The 21,208-nt window shown below is 35.7% G+C and overlaps 1 protein-coding gene across 1 annotated transcript in view; it reads right to left on the reverse strand.

Annotated features, from left to right (window-relative positions):
• ADGRB3 (adhesion G protein-coupled receptor B3) overlaps positions 1-21,208 on the reverse strand; it is a 736,029-nt gene that overhangs the window by 48,090 nt on the left and 666,731 nt on the right. The window contains exons 20-24 of the mRNA XM_037139787.2: positions 13,590-13,740; positions 10,939-11,008; positions 8,140-8,206; positions 5,742-5,827; positions 202-300 (exon numbers count right to left, since the gene is read on the reverse strand). Coding sequence (XP_036995682.2) covers positions 202-300; positions 5,742-5,827; positions 8,140-8,206; positions 10,939-11,008; positions 13,590-13,740 — 473 coding nt within the window. The remainder of the gene's footprint in view (positions 1-201; positions 301-5,741; positions 5,828-8,139; positions 8,207-10,938; positions 11,009-13,589; positions 13,741-21,208) is intronic.

The raw sequence follows: 21,208 nt of genomic DNA on the forward strand, positions 1-21,208 counted from the left end.
ACAAAACAGATAAACATTTGATAGTCTTATTTATTTTTTATAGACAATCCCATAATAGTTATAAAGGCAGTCGCCAATTACAAATATTTAAGTATGCTCTTAACTCTAATATTAGCAAACATGAATTTTTTCCATCATAGCATTTTCTCACATGCACTGTAAAAGATTTGTAACAAGAAGATGTAAATGATTGGGACTAACATGGCATTACTGGCGGTGGTGGCTGACAAAGCTGTTGTTGAAACTACTCCACACTTGGCACATTTGAGCGTCAAACCGCTATGAGGCTCACTCATCTGACTGCAAACAAACAGAACACCCACAAAAAGAACAAAATATTGAATTGTCACCAAAAAAAAGTTGTGCTGCAAGTTATCTTTTAAAATACGATTTCATGCAGAAAAGTATAGCAAAAATGAATGTTCTAGGTTGTTTTCAAGATACATTTCCACTACCCATTATTTTTGTAACATTTACCTTTTAATAATTTGGGCCTTTGTTGCAAGCGAAGCACATTTCCATCATTTATACCATAAATGGCCCTTGTGTCTGCAGACCAAAGTTGCCAATACACTGAGTTAAACATAAGCATGTGTTTGTGTAGACATACAGTGAAAACCCTTTATTCAGACCCTTGGTGAACAAGTAAGGACTCCCAGCTTCAGAGATTTTCAGTGTCATTTGCAAAAGGCATATAATACCAGGTAAAACATTTTGAAATGTAGATATGTATCTCAGAAGTACAATATAGAAAGATACCTATTTTAGGGCTTTAGCCATTTGTGAAAGGTATAGTCTTTGTCTCAAATTACTTATATTTTGAAATTTCTTGTAGCATCCATGTATTATCTATATTTTAGGATGATCTGAATATAGGGACTGATGAAATTTGATGAAATATTAGTTGATAATAAAAAGAGTGATAACTTTCTGCTCTAATAACACACATTTAACATAATCATTTAGTTCAAAACATTGTTTCATTAAGTTCAAACTAATTTTTCTGAATATTTGTCACAGGTACCATCTAATAGCATTTATATGGTCTCTTCTAGTCTAGAGAATTTTGCAGGAAAATTTGTATTCAAATAATTCAAGTTCAACCTAGTATGTCATAGAAGCAAAGTAATACTATATAGAAAAACTTCATTTGCTTTAGGAAAGAGTCCTTGAAAAAGTACTGTTTTATTAAAACATAATACTTTCATGAAAAAACAAAAAGAAATTATTGGAATTAAAAGTCAAAACACCTTGAAATAATGTCCTGTGGTATACTTCTCTCATCCATTGCCATGTGGTATTTACATCTAAAATATGTTTGCCTGGTGGGTTTTTTTTATTAATAATACTATAGTGGAGTTACATGACCATGTGTATAATAAAAATGGCAGAATCGTAAAAAGCTCGTAATTCAGAATCTCTGGTACCTTTTAAAGAAGCACACACATTTGTGAATAGTGTTTGAGTGAGATAATACACCTGAAAACAATTTAGTAAGTAGATTAATATGTAGACACCATGAGAAAAATCAAAGCTTTCAGAATTAGATGTGGGAATGGGGAATATAACACTAAATCATTCTCTTTACTGGTTCAACGTAGGAAATATGTACTAGCCGCATCTGTCTAATATTTTAAAAATAACAGGTAACCAATATTCTTCCTGCTGTGGTTCATAAATGCCTCAGTGGGCATGCCAATGTGTTTGAAATGACTCCCAAATAAGTATGTGGACCAGCATTCTCCACGGCAGCTAAATGTCAAATATACATACCCACCTCCCAAGACTCTAATGTCATGGGATGCAGGCATCAGTGTTTTTTAAAGTTCCAAAGATTATTCTGAGAACAAACAGGAATGAACACCTCTGCTCTAACTATTCATTTGAGGGTCTTCAGCCTTGTTACGTTCCACTAGATTAATATTAAAATGCACGCCTTAGTCATTTATTGTTTCCTTTATCACAGAAAGTGGGCTATTTGGCATTGGTGCTTCAAACAAGGACATGGCTACTTTTCTCAACTTGAAGGACACCATGTCTCTAGGCTCTAAAATAAGATTGAAAAGCTAAAGATTACTAGAAATAATTTTAGTTCTTAATATAAGTATTTTAGTCCTGAAAAAATGTAATTTGAATAAATATGGGCTTTTCTAAAAATGTATTTTAAGACAATTGAAAATGCCTATTTCTTGTGGTTTGAGATTCATTTGAGACTGGCTAAAAGGCCTACACAGGCTTCGTCCTTAGTCAGAGCTGTTGAAAATTGTGCCCGACAGTCCTGGGTGGACACCCTTGGAACTCTCGTTAGCAGTGAATGAAGCAGAGGGCAGACAGATTTCCCAGAGAGAGAGCGAGGATTTTTTCCAACTTTGCGTGGCCACTGTGGATATTAATGTATTATGTAAAATGCATAGTCTAGATGCTTCTGTTGCTGCAATGGAAAAAACGCTTGTTTCTTTGTTATGAGAGAAATTATATATTTATAAAACAAAAAGTGCTATATTTATAAAACAACAGTTAAAAGAAAAATAAGTTCAGATGTAACCAGTTTCCACTCGGTCACCAGAGTCTAAATGTGGGTCATTTCACAACTCTGTCCAGTCCTAATGTGTGGGGGGAGGGGAGGGTTTTCAAGTCTGCAAGTTCTAGTTCCCTCCCCAATTTCCTTTTTCTTAGACAAAAAAAGGAAAACTAGTCTACTAGTTTATTGATACTGTAAAAATCATCTGGAGAGAAAATATGCTTCCTTCCTTTGGAAAAATTTCATGAGATTTGTACAAGGCCCTGGTATAGTAGTCACCTTAATTTCAGGTAGATTAGGTAAAGCAGTTTAAAATACATAGTAGATAGAAAGTCCCACTGCAGCAAAAGAGAGAAAATGAAATAGTCTGTCTGAGGTGTTCTAAAGAGACACAGGCCATTTTATCTTGTTTTCATTCTTTCCAATTATTTCATATAAGACAACATGTTGATATTGTAATAAATCCCCTCTTAGTAAATATATTTTATATGTTAGAACATTTTAATTTAGTTTGGGTATTATAAAACTTGTCAAGCTATTATATTATTTATCAAAGTCATCACCATATTTTTGGACTATAAAACACACCCCCCTCCCAAATTTGGGAGGAATACTGGTTGTTAGTGCTGCTGTTATGTTTACATTTACATTGGTGAAGCATTATGTTATACATGTTATTAAATATTTTACCACATTTTTTGCTTCAATTTTTTTCCAATTTTTCTCCTCTAAAACCTAGGCATGTCTTATGGTCCAAAAAATATGGTATTTGTTTGAAATGTTTACTTAACATAAACTATATTCTTGGCAGTTTCTAATAATTGATCATAAAAAGAAGAAAGGGGACAAAGAAACAGAAAAATGGGAAGAGGAATGTCTTAGTACCTTATTTGATTCCTATTAATAATATTTCAAGAGAAACGCTTGCTATGTACGTACATTCAAAACTGCAATGGTCAATATTTACAAGTAGGAAGGTCACTTGTGACATTAATCAGTTAGCTTAGCTTCCTGCTTAATATTTCTTTAGTTAAGTCTGTTTTTTTCTTCACTGAAGTCTTTGTTACTGCCCTTAGTGCATTCCCTGTAAAGTAAAATTAGCTTCAAATATTCCCATCTTCTAAGAGAGCGAGCTTCAGTCTACATGTACTTAAGCTAAAACAGCATTTTATATTATAGATAATTTTTATCCTACATCATTAATTTGTTACTAGTTAGTACCAGTATTGTGCCTTGAATGCCATTTCTATTTCTCCATCAGTGGTCTTTGCACCAGAAAAACACTGCTTGATTCAGTTTTTATCAGGGAAACAGATGTAACTTCTTATCATATTTTTATAAATAGAGGTTTAAAAATCAATAGGTACATCAAAATACCTAATTTATAAGTTCATAAAGTGATGGTATTATTATTTCTTTCTCCTCAGCCCATGTTACCTCTTACAAAGAGCTATGTGAATCGAACTGGATATTACATATAAAATAACTAAATGAGAAAATACTGACTGCAAATTTAAATAATGTACTCTTAGCATTATACTCATTCTGATTATCTTATCTCTTTTTCTGACCTCAGTGTTATGAATAGTGGAATCACAGAAGTGTCATTAATAGAAGTCAGGGTCCTTGAAAAATAACCCATGCAGCTTGGCTTAGTCACTTGCCTCAGCATAGCAACAGCCACCATTTGTTAAGAGAATGTTACTATTTGCTAGATACTCGAAGGAATGTGCTATATACATTATAGTTCATGTGCTCTATTATGAGGGAAGAGTCATCATCCCCATTTATAAGTGAGAAGACTTAGCTGCAGAAAGAATAAGTTACATGCCTAAATACTCACACACGCAAACTGCAGAGCCAGAGATTGAGCATGGCTTTTTTTTTAATCTTCAAAGCTTTATCCTAATCACTAACTTCTCTGTGCCCCAATTAAAAAATTATACAGCTTTATATCTATAGTGGCAGAACTGAGTTTCTATACCCAGTACTCAGTATGACCGATTTATTCTTATATCATTAATCTAGACAGAAATAACTACAGAAGCAATTGCTCCAATTCCAACCATATGTGGCAGACTAAGAAGAGTAATGATGTGAAAGCTTTAAGTTCAATGGTATAGAAAGCTCGGTGTCTGCACAGGTTCAACTCTGTCTATTGAAAGATGCTGTGGAGACTCATCGGAAGTGAAAAAAAAAGTCTCTACAAGGAAAGTGATTCTCCACTCAGAAAGGAACTTCCAATGAGGTTTCATTACACCACCTGCAGTTCTGATGTTTGATATGAATGGTGTCAGATTTTTATATTGAAAACGATTAAACCTATTCCTTTACTAGGGGAAAAAATTCCTGAACTATCTCATCACTACAAAGATTGTAAAAACACAAAGGGCCTAAAATTCTCACCAGTTGGTTACCAATACTATAACTTTTAAATAATATCATGAACTATTTAAGAAATTAGTACAATCGTAGGGTAAGTTTTGAGTGAAGGTACAGTTAAACAGGAAGAAAAAAACTACAAACTTTATAAGGCATTCATATTTCATCAAGCTTCTAAAATTTTTTATGAAATGATTTATAATTTTGAAAAGCTGCTATCAGTCTGTTTTTAAAATGTCATTAGATATGGTGATACTAACAGTAAAATGCATCTCTAAATTTTATAAATGGTTAAAATGTGCAAGTAAAAATTATGAATAACATTTTCTAGGAAGTTGTAGTAAAAATGTCACATAGAATGAGAATATATAAGAAGTGTTTCATACGCGATTATTTCAAGAATTTTTCTGATAATATCCAAGTAAAGAAAATGCAGCGTGTCCTTCCTTCCAAGGTTTGCCTGTCCCATTTCAGCTGTGCCTCGGACTGGCCTTGTGTTCAATACACCTCCTGTCCTCTGTGACCCAAACTAGCGAGGTTTGAAAACCTTCACCTAAGGACAAGTATTTTAAGTCTAGCTTTCACATTTAATCTTCTTACCTTACAAACAGGCTACATACACGAAACCAGATTTTCTTAATGGTCTGTTTAATTTTTAGATTTTGCCTACATTACTTGAGAACAGCACATTGGAAACTTGAATGGCAGAATCGGCCAGACACACTGGTTCATCAATAACAAAATCCAAGGCACAGTCAGATGCAGTCAATGATGATCTAAAATTGGAGCATGGGATTCACTTGTAAAGAACCTTCAAAGTCTACCAATTGCAGCTTACCCGGCTCTGTGTTTGAGCTTTTTATCTAGGATCCCATCTCTGGAAACAAGTTTATTAAATACCAAAATGCCAATCACCATGTTGACCTGTCAAACAGAAACAAAGGTTGACCTTTCAATGATATTGAAGGGAATCAGGTCTCTGTTCCTCCTGAAAACGCTCTTTATTTATTTACAACCACCACAGAATTAAAGCCTCACAATAGTAGTGACAGGAAGCACTTCTCAAATATTTATAAGTGCATAGAGGAATATGGAACAATTTAACAGCATTGTGTTACTTTAAAGTTTTCAAGTCCATTAAGTATATTTGATTTCCATGTTTTACAGTTAACATTGAGAAAATTAATGTTCAGTTGCCTAACTTTAAAATGGTGCCATATTATGCCAATCTGACATTTTTCTGAGTCACCCTTGAAGAAAATCAATTGGCTAAATGAACTTTACCCTATGTCTGAGAGTCAAAAGATTTTGAGTTTCACAGTGTGAGGCTAGAGTGAGTCCTGGCTCCCAGAGGTGCTCCAGGTTTGTCCTTGCCCCAGCAGGGAGAACCGAATGCCTAACTTCCTCCCGCTGTGTGGCTCTTCCTGCTGTGGGGTGGGAGCGTTTTGATGCCCCATGTTTTTCTAGACAAAGGGAAAAGCCTATTCAACTCACCACAATCCTGTAACAGAGGGACACTAACACCTCTTCTTACAACGTGCTCTACTGAATACTGCTTAGCATTTTCTAAGACTCTTATTCTCACTTAAAAGGATTTAAATGAAAATCTCACTTTTTTTTTTTTTTTTTTCACAAAATTGTAAAAAGCTGCAGAGGTAATTGTGGTCTATTTGTAGCAGCTCATTATGATGAGTGCCCACAGTTCTCTAACCTACTCACACTCCCTGATAAAAGAATCTAGTCCAACGCTGAAACCCAGATAATCAAGGAAAATATTTCTTTTTTTTCCCCTTTCTACCCCTTATCCTCCATAATCAACAGAATCTTGGTGCTCTCCCAATGCTAATTAGTGAAGGCTATACTGAAACTAGATTTTCACAGGCAGAATAACTAGTTAAGGAAATAAACAAAAATCCCACTTTTCTCAATACACTTTGGCCGGATGAAATATGAAGCTGAAATCTGTTTAATTGCTGGTGTAAGGAAGATTCAATTTAATCATAAGGAGATTCATCAGCACTCCAAAAACCATACTTTGCTCTTTCAGTCATACACATACTCTGTTTCTTCATTTTAGGGTTGTATGTATATTAGCTTAGTAATTTAGGGAAATAATACAATTGAAATTCAGTTCAGCCAAAGTGTATCTAACAGTTTATTTCCCTATACCCTTCTTAAACATTCACGCCCCAGTTTGATTTCTCTTGTGAAACTTGAATAGTGTTTGCTCTTTGTTATAGTTTAGAGGAGAGCAAACTTTAAAGGAAGAAAAATTCACATAGTTATTAAGAAAGGTGTTGCTAGCTCCCAGTTTATTGAATGAGTTGTTCAAGAAACCAAAGGGTAATTTTCCAGTTAGAAATCTAACTGCATAGCAATATGGATCTTTGTCTTTAATTCAGACCATTTCTTTACTCCCCAAAGACTTATTGGACAAGAAAAAATTGTAATGAATAAATTCAGAGAAAGAAAGGCAAATTTATAGGAAATTTTCATGTTCCTGTAATTAAACACACATAGGAATCATTTCATGATTCCAGAAAGAAACATTTAATTCTTATGCATGACATATGGCAGAGATTCTCAACTGGGTGTGATTTTTTACACCCAGGAAACATTTGGAAATGTCTGGAGACATTTCTAATTGTTACAGCTGGAGGGTACAACTGGTATCTAGGAGGTAGAGGCCAGAGATGTTGCTGAACAACCCAAAATACACTGTATTTTTACATTTTTACAAAGTCCCTCCCCACCCCGCCAACAAAGAAATGGCAGGCCCAAAATCTCTGAAGAACTGAAGCTGGGAACTTTGACAGAGGGATATATATTTTCTCATTGATACTTGGTAGCAGCAGCATTCATTAACATTAAGAGACCACTATGTAGGTCTCTTATTACCTATTACCTATGTAGGTCATTGGTATAGTATATGAAATAGTATAACGGTGACATGATCATAGATAATGAAATTCTATACATTACAGAATTTCTTAAAACTTCTTCACCAATGTGAAATTACTGTAAGAGAAATCCCACATCTCACATTTAATATTCTTCCGTCTTCAACTTAAGAATACTTCAGAGTAATAAAGAACTGAAGGGCAGTTGATATTCAAAATTAAGTAATAACTCATAGAACTTTAAAATTTCTACACAACAAATACAAAACTGTTACTCTAATTGAAACAAAGTAGCCTTTTCTTTGCGAAGAAAACTACGTTGATTTCAACGTTTACCAGAACAACAGCGGCTGCGGGTCCCACGAAGGCGTAGAGTAGTCCTCCTTCAAGAGAGAGCCAGCAGCTGAAAATGAAATCAGATAAAAACTAACAAAAATTAGCTACGTGTTAAACCACAAAAGTGGGTTACAAAGAACTTGAGTCATGCACTTAGCCTTGAAGTTTTGGCACATTTCAAAGATTTGTAATATAAAAAAAATGTACAGAAGATGGGGAAGAAGCTAAAATTAGAGTTCATGAGAGAGAAATGCTATATAAGAATATCTTGCATGAGAAAGAAACTTTTTATTATACAGCCTTTCAGGTAGTTAAAACATTTTGGATAAATTACTTTTGCAGTAAGATTTTTATGTTGACTTTCAGTACAAAGGTGACTGTTAAGTTTTGTAAATGCTGCTTGTATCCATTATAGAATTTTTCAACTATACTTTTAAGCAAGAACAGTGTGTTTTTAGAGTGTTAGACATGCCATTTACTCAGTCTTCCTTGAGGTCATTGAGATCCTGGGAGAAATTTATTTAAAAGCCATCATTGCAGTAAATGGATAATTTAGTTTGCATGCTTTTTTTTTCTTCTAGTTTTACCTTTCCCCCATACTACTAAGAAAATTCACTAAAGATAAGCTTTTGATTACTAAAGTAACCAAGAGAGGCAGGTTTGCATTGCTAGGGACATGGCAACCCATTTACGCAGAAACATTCATTCTCTGGGTAGCACAGGGGCAGGGAAAGGCATGGGGGTCTGCACGGTGGTTCATCTGCACATGCAGAATCCAGGAGAGTCGAATGAGGGACCAATTTACCACTGCTGACGCAAAGGGTCATCCCCACCATTTCACCCACCAATTTGACCCTTTTCAATATTAATTTCAATCCACAGAATCGGCACGCTGCCTTCAAATTTAACCATTAACAATGCTTGTTCTCTATCTGTTCTAACAATAAACTTCTACGTTGGTTGTGGTGGTAGTTGTACAACTTTAGCATTTGTTAAAACTCAGAATTCTAAGCCTAATAGGATATTACTGTATGTAAATTATACCTTAATTAGCATTTTTAATATGGGAATTTTATATGTATATACATACATACACATCTGTATCAATTTTTTATAATACAAATGTGTGTCTATGTGAGTATCCAAAGTCTTCATTTAGTTACTGCTCTTTGCCATATAGCAGACAGATAAAATTCTACTTTCCCACTTTGAGGTTGACAAGTTAATATCAACTTTTTAAATAAAATACCTGCAGAAAAAAAAACTCTTGTTCTGATAGAACACTTTAGTTTGCTCTTTCTGAGATTGCCACTAAATTTCTACTACATTTTTGTGTAATCTTCAAACTAATAACATTACTTGTTATACTGTATTTGGGTTAATCAAATACTCCCTTAAAGTTGGAATCCTATTGTCTGTATTCCTAATTCTTTCCCTCCCCCCCATGCGATGCCTTTCCAGTGCTGGGTTCACAGCACATCAGACATACCACTGTCAAAGGGAAACAGTACTGTAGTGAGCACTGTTCAACCTACACTATTATGGAGGGTTTTTTGTTTAGTCTTATTTTTGATATTACAGATTCCATTAAAAAAGTGCCCTGATAACACAAACTACTTCAGTTCTTTGGAAGTTTCTTTTAGATGAAGAGTTGAAGTAATGTCTCTTATAGCACTGAACTTGAATGAACCCACCCCAGGGCCTAATAAACAGTGATTCTTGTCTCCACCTGAAGACAGCTAAGCAGAACGCTTCACTTTAGGTCTTACTTTTCTAGAGATGATGATGCTAAGTGAAATAAGCCGGTGACAGACAAATACCATGTGATCTCACTTATAAGTCGAATCTAATGAACAAAATGAACTGACGCACAAAATAGAAACAGAGGCATGGACACACAGAACAGACAGACAGCGGTCGGTGGTGGGTCGGGCTGCTGGATGAAAGAAGGTTAAGGGATCAGCCAAAGAACACATAGGCACAACCATAGACACAAACAACAGTGTGTGGTACTGGCGAGAGGGAAGGGGGGATGGCAAAGGGGGCAAGAAGGAGGAATGGGGACATCTGTAATAGTGTCAACAATAAAAATAAATAAATAACCTTATTCTTCTAATAAGATGTACATCTCTTCCCCTGTTTCTCAATTGCTTCAACTTGAAAAAAAAACGGTTGAAGTAAAAATATGCAGGTGCATTATTTTTTCATTTAAAATATTAAATATAAACTTTACTTATAAATTCTCACACAGAATTTATCTGTATTATAGCTATGATTAGGATGGGCTGGTATCGTTTTTCTCCTAATTTCTTTCATAGCCCAGGCAGTTTGTAATCTGCAATCCATTCATTCCCCTGTTCTATGAGTTTCAATACCTATTACCCTAATGTAGCAACAACAATTGAACTGACATGACAAAACTTGGTTGATACCAACATGTATTATCTTCAATAAAAGTTTAAAAAGCTCAGATCAGGATCATTTTAAAAAGTAAACGTGTCAAGATTTACTTAGTTCTAAAAAAAATGTGTTTTGAGATTGAATGTAAGTGTAAGTACATACTGAAATATTTAAAAAATCACATACACATGTGTCATGATGAAATTGGAAATGGAAATAAGGATTCCAAACAGTGTTGCATTTATTTCCTACCTTTGTGAATTTAAACTACCTTACATTGTTCTTCATGAATGCTATTCTTCCCATTGCTAATGACTCAATAACAAAATGCAAGCCATCAGCAGTGCCTGAGACCAATGAAGTGACTATAAAAGGATTTATCACTGTGGACGGACTTACTAGTGATCAGTGCCGTATCCTTTCGTCCTGGTGAAGCCCACTGATGTGGCCACTACTAATGCTGGTAAACCTGTAAGAAACACATTGTCACGCTTTACACTCCACCACAACCACGGTGCACACTGGCTCGGGAAAAGGTTAGATAAACTCAAAATGCTTAAGTTAGAGAAATACCTTGGATGAATGACTTCATAAAGTATCTTTCCATTACAAAATTTCTTTCAAGTATAAAAATACGAGAGCGACAGCTGGGTTAAGTCAGTGCACTTCTCTGATGTTGCTAGGTTACCACCACATTGGACATGGTTTTAAAGGAAACTAATAACAGAGATTTAGTATATCTTTTAAATTATTTTTCCCTCAGGGTTTACACTGTTATAAAGAAAATTTATATCTATAAAATCAGAAAGGCAAAAAATTGATGTCCTGGTAAGGTGGCATATCACAGAAATAGAACATTCAGTTGCCAAAGTTTGATACACATCCAAAGTTCATCTTATCACTTAATTCCTTATGATTTACCTATAACAGGGTAAGATAATAATATTATAGATAATAATAACAGGAGTGTAAGAATATGGTTAAGACCCCTAATGAATTAATTTCTGTGCTTCCTGATTATTCTTCTTTAATAATTCACTCTTCTGAATGAAGATCAGAAAATACATGGCAATTTCTGTTCATGGACCTCTAGGTAGGTTTCACTCCATGCATTGCTCAGTCCCTCCTGGAAGGCACTTGCCTGCATACCTGCACCAATTCTAACTTAACATCCTTTAGTTTAAGGTTATTTGAATCATACCTTACTCAAGTTTAATGGAACCTCCCTGTGTTTTAGTGATAAGAGCTCAGTCTAATCTATGTTGTTTAGATTCTTTTTTAAAGTGTTAGCCATATCTTTTCCTAAAGACTATGTTTGCTTTTTTCAATGGTAAAATCCATTATGTAATCGCCTTCTTGCATCCTCTCCACCAGCCCTCTTTGTCCTCAGGATTTTCCCTCTCTCCTGCCAACCTCTTCTGTGACTCTTTTCAAGTGACATCATATTCATTCATGAGGTTTAATGACAAGAACTATGAAAGGCACCTCAGAGGAACACACCATATTTTTTAACAAATACTGATCTCTTTTCCTCTCTCTCTCTACATACACACATAATTAAATCATCACATATCATGTATCATAAATCATGTATAATTATACATAATATGTCATATAATATCTCCTCTTCCTTCTCCTTCCCATTCTTCTTCTCTTCCTTCATGTTATAAGTTGACTTCAATTGACTAGAACAAGTTAATTAGAAAAAATTCTCTCCTGGGTCACAGCCGAAGAATTAATAGTCTTCATTCTACACAATTTAAATTCTTTTTCTAAATTGACTGTGTTGACTTTGCCATAATAAAACTCATACACCACTATTCTGCCCATTCACAGACTTCCTGATAGTCTAGCTCTGTTGGTGTAGCATTTTTGCTTCCTAGAGTTTAATATTAGCTGTAAACTTGGAGAACTCTCTTCAAGATCTTCAGTAATGGCATTAAATAAGGCAGGTGCCAGTCCTAAACACTCTGTGTACTCCAAGGAGAGTCTTCTTTCCCTGCAACCTGTATGTCTTATGTCTGTGATCCTAACTGATGAAAAAAAATCAATACCAGTACAATTTGGAAGGTCTTTGACTTGAAATCCAGACAGAAATTTTTATGAAAGTGTAAGTACAATACATCCTATAATTTCTTAACAGCTTTCTCGTTTATTTACTAGGGCAAAGGGCCCTGATACATTTTTCAGACATGAGAGACCCTGTATGAAACCTGATGGATAATCTTTAACTGTTTTTTATCCTATTTTTCTAGCATGAATTATTCTAGTATTATAATACTAGACTCTCTCAGGCATCCCATACTCCATTCTTTCTGATACACTGGGCATTTGTTGTGTATTTGGTCTGAAACTCCCCAGTGTTTTTAGTGCAAGTCTTTTGAAACTCAAAGGCAAACATGTCAAAATCCTGTGGTTTTTTTTTTTTTTTGTAAAACTAGTTTCCTAAATTAAACTAATTAATTCTAATTAAACATTAGACTTTCAAGATGTCCATGCCTTTCATATGAATTCATGAGGCAATTTAAGAGAAAATTTTCCAAATAAAAATAGGCAAAGAATTAATTGATTCTCAGTCTGTCAACAGTTCTGTTTTTCCTTTGAGGATCTAACTGACTATCTATGAGGTTTCATTCAATCTGAGTGGCTTTTTTCCTGTAACACGAATAGCTAGCTTTATAGTCTTTAATTGTTTTCAGCGCTTTTAGGCATTCCTCAAAATTATCTTATGGGAGGTACATGACAAGTGTATATGATTTTGAGCCCTAAACATTTTAAAAGATTTTGTATTTTCAGAACATATTAGCATAGAACACTTTGATGTTCTGCCTATAGATATCTCAGGCCTCATCTTAGACCACCTGCTATTGATTGTTCACTGGAGACCTATGAGGTCATCTAATATTTACTTTTTCAAAGTTCCAAATGCCTATTTCCACTTCTATATTCAAATTAAAGTAGCCTTAGGACAGTTCCACTCTACTGCTTCATTATATAAGGATTCAAAGTCACCCGAACCAGAGCACAAAAGAGTATATTAACATGCTTACCCCATCCAAGGCACAAAAAGCGTTTCCTTATAAGCCGTGTCCTAATCTTTCCAGTCACAGCCATATATGACTGCCACGCCTCAGTCAACACCCAACAGAATGAAGCCAAGAAGAAAAAGTGCAAAAATGCGGTGGTGGTTGTACAGATGCTCTGTGGAAACAAAAGAGACTCACACTGATCGTGGGGTGGGGGGATCGTGTCGGTCAGTGAATTGTTCATCTCCAATGCACTGCTTTTTGTTTCAAATGTCTACCTCCCTTCTGTGACAGAGTAATTATTTACAGAAATTAGAAACCTGGTAGTCTTTATACAACATCTGTGATAAAAAAGTCTTAATTCCATTCATGTGTTCATTTTTTTTATGAGGAGAAGCCTAATTGTAAATTTAAACTCAAGGGAAATTAAAATTACTTTACTTGGATGTTTCTTGACATATAATTATGGCAATGGTCCTTTCTTTGGTTTAATTTAAGTTACAGACATCTTGCATAATTCTTTCGGCTACACTCTTTATCCTTTCTTTATAACCAGTCATTCTTTGTTGTTTTATCTGTGTCAATGTTAAGATAACAGACCAACAGGCTTTAAAAGGGAAAAATTACTTTGCTTTATACAAGTGTGATATTTGAGATATGAGAACAAAGCATAAAATGGGTTGGCTAATAGCCTAGCACAAAATAACATGACTTTTAGGGCATTTAATACATTACTCTGTGTTATTACATTACAATGTGTGTCCTAATCAAATCATTTTGAAAAGTTAATCAAATTACTGGCAGCACATAGCCATGATTTCATAGATAATGTCTTTTAAGAAGTTTAGGCCCAAATTATTCTTATTATTTGTTTATTCTGGTGAGATTCACCAGATGTTTATTTAGTTTCCCAGTTCTTTTAATCCTATTAAAAGAAATTTATCATGTTTATCTCACCAGATTGTTTTAATGATGAAGAATAATGTACAGAGGCTGAGTAGCACTGTGCTAGGTATTTAGAAAGTGCTCAAATGATTATAAATATAATTATCATCCTTTTACATGGTACTAACAAAGGTGTTACCATTTTTCCAGCATGCAATTTCTTATTTCATGTTGTACTTGAATGTACTTAGTACTTAAGTTTATTCTGACAAAGATGAGAATTTCCAGTACAATAAAGTCATGGATTTCTAGCACCCTTTCTTCCTTACACCTTTACTCTTGTTTCAGGAATAATGTATTAAATAGTAGCTTTAACCAACTGAGATTCCTGCTGTACATGAGATATAGAGACGTTCTCCCCCAAGTTAAAGTTTAAATAGCTTCAGGTTGACTACTTTGCTCATTCCTAATCTGCAGTCCCAGATCCCAATTTGAATTTCAGAGAACACTGCCATTCAATACCTGAAGACTAGTTACAGTTCCTAACTCACGCGTCATTTTCTTCTGCCAATTTATCTCAACTGTGTGAGCTAGCAAAGCCATTCCTTCTCAATTTTTAAGCTACAATATAGGGTTGCACAAAACAGTATAAAAATGTCAAAATGTTTAATGTTAAGTACTGAACACACTGAAATTTTATACAAAATAATAAAATGCTCAGAGTCTCAATACAGAGACTTTAATGTGCTCTCTATACCTTATGTTAAGGGACTTCCTGATACTCGTTTGAAATCTAATACGGATCGAAATACATGTAATTGTGGGCTGCTGACTTTTATTTTCATAATTAATGTCTCTCTGGACAACAACAGGGCCATAGCACATGTGAGAAAATGTATAGTAACTAGATAAGAAAGACCCATCTTCTATAGGCAATAGCATTTCACTGTAGTCGGGTAAATGCTCACATGTGTCTTCACAGTGCTCCATGTATGGATGTAGGCCGTCTGAACCTAAGGCATGTATGTCTGTGAACCAAAAGGGTCTAAAATCATGAAACTCATCTTACATGAAGAGTGTAGCAAAATCTAGGATCCTGAGAAAGAAAGTTATATTTTGCTTCATCCTCATGTGAAGAACCAGTATAAAATCAGATACCTTACATAAAGAAATGCCCACTGATTTGTCTACTTAGATGTCTCATTTGCCAAGCTATCTTCTTAAAATACAACTTTTATAAACAGCACTTTTCAAAGGAACTCTGCTGTTTTATGCATTTGACACATCAGTCTCCACAAGGGTAGCCATTCCAATGTTTGGGGCTCAGGATTCTCTGATCTCTTCTCCCACAACAGCTGACAAAGACCAGTCCCTTGGGTCCCTTAATACTGGGAATTTTCCCACTTACAAATCTCAAACTATGATTCTCCTTTTCTGTAACAGGTTTCGTATCTTGTCACCCATCTAATTCTTGGTACCCCTGGCCCTACTCTCATCACCTCCCATCTTAACGGCTGCTTCCTAGCCTCCATGTGCCTGCCCTTGCCTCCCAGCCTAGCCAGGTCTTCACACATCTTCAAACCACACACGAGACTCATGAGAACCTCAGGTTCACCAGCCCATTTCTTCTGCTCCAGTTCCTTTGCCAAATCCCCATCTGGTCCTGCACTGATGAGTGTGGTTAACAAGTATCCCAAAACTCGAAAAGGTATTTAAATTGGAGAACTGAGCACTGTTAACATCTATTAGCCTTACTTCAAATCCTGAGACAACAGAAGAGATTTCCTAAAATAACTGGAAAGAAAAGAATTATAAACTGCAGTAGAATATACACTGTGAGAAATGCCCCAAAAATAGAAAGCAGATGAGTCCCGAAGGATACCACAACTCAAAGCGAGACAATTTGGGAGCACAGATTAAGACACGGAAAGGAGGAGTTTTTAGGTACATACGCGACACAGAGGTTCTCACATTGGTTTAAAAGTACTTCCAAAAAAGACAAAATAGTGACAATTGGTGGGGGCCGGGGGGAGGAACGGCAGTATTTAAAGAAGTATTATGGGAAATTTTCTTAGACCTTTAAAGATCCTCTTAGCTATAGAATAAATTAAAGATGAAACATACACATATATGAGCACCTCCTTTAGGTGTATTATAATAAAATATGTGAGCATCAAGAATAAAGGGAAAATCTTAAAAGCTGACTGTGTCAAAAGAAAGATTACTTACAAAGAAATAAGATGTCAGACTCCATGTGAGCAACCCAGCATACAAAACAGAATAGTCTCTTCAATATTCTAAGGGGAAAATAACTTTGAAGATAGAATTCTACACCCAGTGAACTATTAATCAAGTGAGAGGCAGAAATAAAAATATTTTTTAAATTGAAAGAAACTTTGAAGAGTATAATCTTAAGCTTCTGTCTGAAAGAACTGCTAGGCAATATAAAGCAATATTAATAAGAAGTCTGTAAGGAGGGAATGAGCTAGAAGAAGTAAAAGTATAGTAATGGGTAGCAAAAAAATTAAGTTCAGATAAACATTTATTTAAAAAATATATAAATATACAAATTTACATTTTAAAAATATAACCACTTGGATATAAATACCAAAATAATCTTAATAAGGTTTAAAATTTGAAAGAGATTAAAGTTACAAGGGATCTAAGGAAAATAAAAGAATGCTGAGTCTCTTTCCCCCACCCCTCAGAAATTTTAGAGAAATTGAACAACTCTAGATGTTAGGGAGAAAAAAATGTTTGAGCATTTATGTTAACAATGTTAAAGTAACCATAGAAGGTAGAAACAAATAATATATTTATAAAATAGTAGAGGAAGTATAAAACTCGGGAAAACTTTATCAGTCTAGTTAAAGGTGGGCAAAGGGATAGCAAACTAGTAAATGTGATAAATAGAAAGAATGAGGAAGACAGCAAGTAATTACAAACAACAGAAATCACAATGCTTTAAATTCACTAGTAAAGGGACTTCCGCCAAGATGAAGGTATAGGTGGATGTGCCGTGCCTTCTCACACAACCAAGTTTAGGGACAACTAAATATTAGCATCAGAAAACACAACCAGAACACGGAAAATTGAACTTTTCGGAAGTCTGTAAACAACAAATTCTTCAGCCCGACCGGTAAGGGGCGAAACCGGTGTCTGGTGAGGGGTTGCACAGGAGGGCTGGTCGGATGGACCCAGGCTCGGAATCCAGACGCGCGAATCCAGACGCACGGGTTCCAAACGCAGGATTGGACCTAGTGAGCGACCGAGCAACCCACCAGGTGAGCGACTGCAGAGGAGACAGTGGGGAGGCAGTGCTGCGTGTTGACTGCGGTCGCCTATTTGCGCGTGAGCGGACAGGCGAGGGAGTGGGCGGTTGGACCGGGGCCCAGCGTCCCCGCGGCCAGCGGGTTAGAGGGCGCCGCCATTTCCCCCGCTCTGACCACGCCTCCACTTACAGCGTCACAACCCAGCGACCTGGGAGTCCAAGGCACCGCTTCTCTCACTTAAAGGGCCAGAACAGACCAAAAATGTCGCAAGAAGACCTCAAAGCCCCAGAGATAAATCTAAGCGATGAAGAAATAGCAAAACTCTCAGACGCACAGTTTAAAACACTGGTCATCAGGATCCTCACAGAACTGGTTGATTGTAGCCACAAATTAGAGAAACATATGAAGGCTAAACTAATGGAAATGAATGGAATTCCACAGAAAACCAATAGCGATGAAAAGGAAACTGGGACTCAAATCAATGGAGTGGACCAGAAGAAAGCAAATAATGGCCAAACAGAAAAGAGTCAAGGAGCAAGAATTCAAAGAAATGAGGAGAGTCTTAGGAACCTCCAGGACATCTTTAAACGCTCCAATATCCGAATTATAGGGGTACCAGAAGGGGGGAAGGCACAGCCACCAGTGGAAAACTTATTTGAACAAATAATAAAAGAAAATTTCCCCAATCTGGCAAAGGAAATAGACTTCCAAGAAATCCAAGAAGCTCAGAGAGTACCAAAAAAGTTGGACTCAAGAGGAAACACACCAAGGCACATCATAATTACATTAGCCAAAATTAAAATGAAGGAGAGAATCCTAGAAGCAGCAAGAGCTAAGGGGACAATCACCTACAAAGAAGTCCCCATCAGACTGTCAGCAGATTTCTCAAAAGAGACCTTACAGGCAAGAAGGGGCTGGAAAGAAATATTCCAAGTCATGAAATCTAAAGACCTACAACCAAGATTGCTCTATCCAGCAAAACTTTCATTTAGAATGGAAGGACAGATAAGGTGCTTCTCAGATAAGATCAAATTCAAGGAGTTCATCATCACCAAGCCCTTATTATATGAAATGTTAAAGGGACTTATCTAAGAAAAAGAAGTTAAAGAAACATGAACAGTGAAAGGACAACAAACTCACAGTTATTAACAACTACACCTAAAACGAAAGCAAACTAAAAGGACAGCTAGATCAGGAGTGGAAACATAGAAATGAAGATCTCAAGGAGGGTTAGCAACAGGGGAGTGGGAGGAGGAGATGGGGGGAGAAGGTACAGAAAATAAGTAGCATAGACAGTAGATAGAAAATAGATGGGGGGGCAAGAATAGCATGCTAAATATAGAACCTAAAGGACTTGAGACACATGGACATAAACTAAAAAGGGGTAATGGTGGGGATGGGTGGGCAGGGGGGAGGGGAATGAAGGGGGGAATAGAACAACTGTAACAGCATAATCAATTTTAAAAAATAAATTTAAAAAAAAAGAAAAAAATTCACTAGTAAACAGTTAAGAACTTTTATACTGGATGTAAAAAAATAAAAATCCAGTACTATATAAGAGATACACCACAAACCCAATGACATGGGAAGAATCAGAATAAAAAGATCAAAAAAGGAAATTAAGGAAATGGTAATATGCAAAAATCAAATGTCCTCATGCTAATATTGAAAAAAAACATTAAAAGAGATAAAGAAGGACTTTCATACTGTTAAAAGGAGCAAGCGATAGAGAGGCTTCCAAAGTAATGCATCTCCATGAAACTAATAACAATTCTCCAAACCATATAAAATGGCAATTAAGAAAACTACAAAAATAAATTGTCAAACTATGTTTAGAATAAAAGACAACATACAGCTCTCAGCAAGCACAGAAACAGTGGAAAATAATATTAAATATAATAATGCAAGTGATTAATCTTTCTTTTTAATATTATACATAAAAAATTGCATGTATGGTTCTTTAAAATACAAAATGGAATATTTACAGAAGTTAACTAGTCTAGGATAGAAATTAAAATGAATTCATGAAAGTACAATATAGAATATCTTAATAAACTGCAATGTAATGAAATTAGAAATCAAAATTAGAATTCCATACCCCTGGGGGAAAAACTTTTAAACAATCAATAAAGATAAATTAAAATTTAAATTTTAAATGATTAAGAGTTGAAAAACAAGGAACTACACATACCAAAACTTGTAAAAAAATTTTTATTAGGGTACTCAGGATAGTTATAGCCTTATGTTAAAAATAATAGAAAATGAAAATAAATAGGCTCTTTAAAAAAATCAGGAGAAGAAATTTAATAATAAATATAAAAACAGAAATGAACAAAATAGAAATTTAAAAAACACTAAATTTGATCTATAAAGCCCAACCTAATTTAGAATGTAGAATTGCAGTCAAGATGGAGGCATAGGTGAACACATTTTGCCTCCTCACGCAAGCACAGGAAGAATTACAACTAGACTTCAAAACAGATAACACCCAGAACCATCAGAAAATTGAGCTGTATGAATGTCCAACCCCAAGGATTTAAAGAAGACACATTCATCCCGATGGGTAGGAGGGGCAGAGATGTGGAGACAGGAGGAGAGGTGTGTAGATGTGGTGTGGCATGGAAAGGTGGCAGTGCTGAAATGACTGGTGGGATGAGCATTCCCACATTCACCTGTGGTGGATAAAAATTGGGAGAGATACCTTGGAGTGATCCCAGGCCAGACCACAGAGTCCAGGGTTCCATCACAAGGAAGATAAATCCCTATAATATCTGGTTGTAAAAACTAGTGGGGGTTAGGGTGGTGGGAGAAACTTTTGGATTTTCAGAAGATTCTGCATAAAGGGCCCACTTGGACTTGGAATGTACCCAGACTCTGCTCCTGTGGAATTCATCACCAGGGCAACTGCTGGAAAGGCACCAGTTGCATACAAAGAGTTAAGTGACTGGAAACAAGGCGAGTGCTGGGCAAACCTCCAGAAAAAAGGCAATGACATTGTTCCCTCTATGAGCCCCCCCCTCTACATAGAGCCACAAAATGGTACAGTGGATTGCACTGCCTTGGTGATTACCCAAGGCTCTACCACACACAATTTACAGGTGCCTTTTCTACAACAGGCCATACTACTAAGACAGGGAGTCAAAGCAGCTCTACCTAGTACACAGAAACACAGGGAGGCTGCCAAAATGAGGAGACAAAAAAGTATGGCCTAAATGAAAGAACAGAACAAAATTCCAAGAAAAAGAACTAAACAAAATGGAGATAATCAGTCTATTGGATGCAGAATTCAAAACACTGTGACCAGGATGCTCAAAGAACTCATTGAGTCTGAACAAAATAAAAAAGACCCAGGAAGAAATGAAGGTTACACCAGGTGAAAAAAAAAAAAAGAAAAATCTACAGGGGGAACCAACAGTGGAGGGAATGAAGTCAGGATTTAAATCAACAATTTGGAACATAAGAAATAAGGATTTGACCAAAACAGCA

The sequence above is a fragment of the Artibeus jamaicensis genome, unplaced genomic scaffold, assembly GCF_021234435.1.
Source record: "Artibeus jamaicensis isolate MK-2021 breed Jamaican fruit bat unplaced genomic scaffold, CSHL_Jam_final contig_388, whole genome shotgun sequence".
In the NCBI taxonomy this organism is placed as follows: domain Eukaryota; kingdom Metazoa; phylum Chordata; class Mammalia; order Chiroptera; family Phyllostomidae; genus Artibeus; species Artibeus jamaicensis.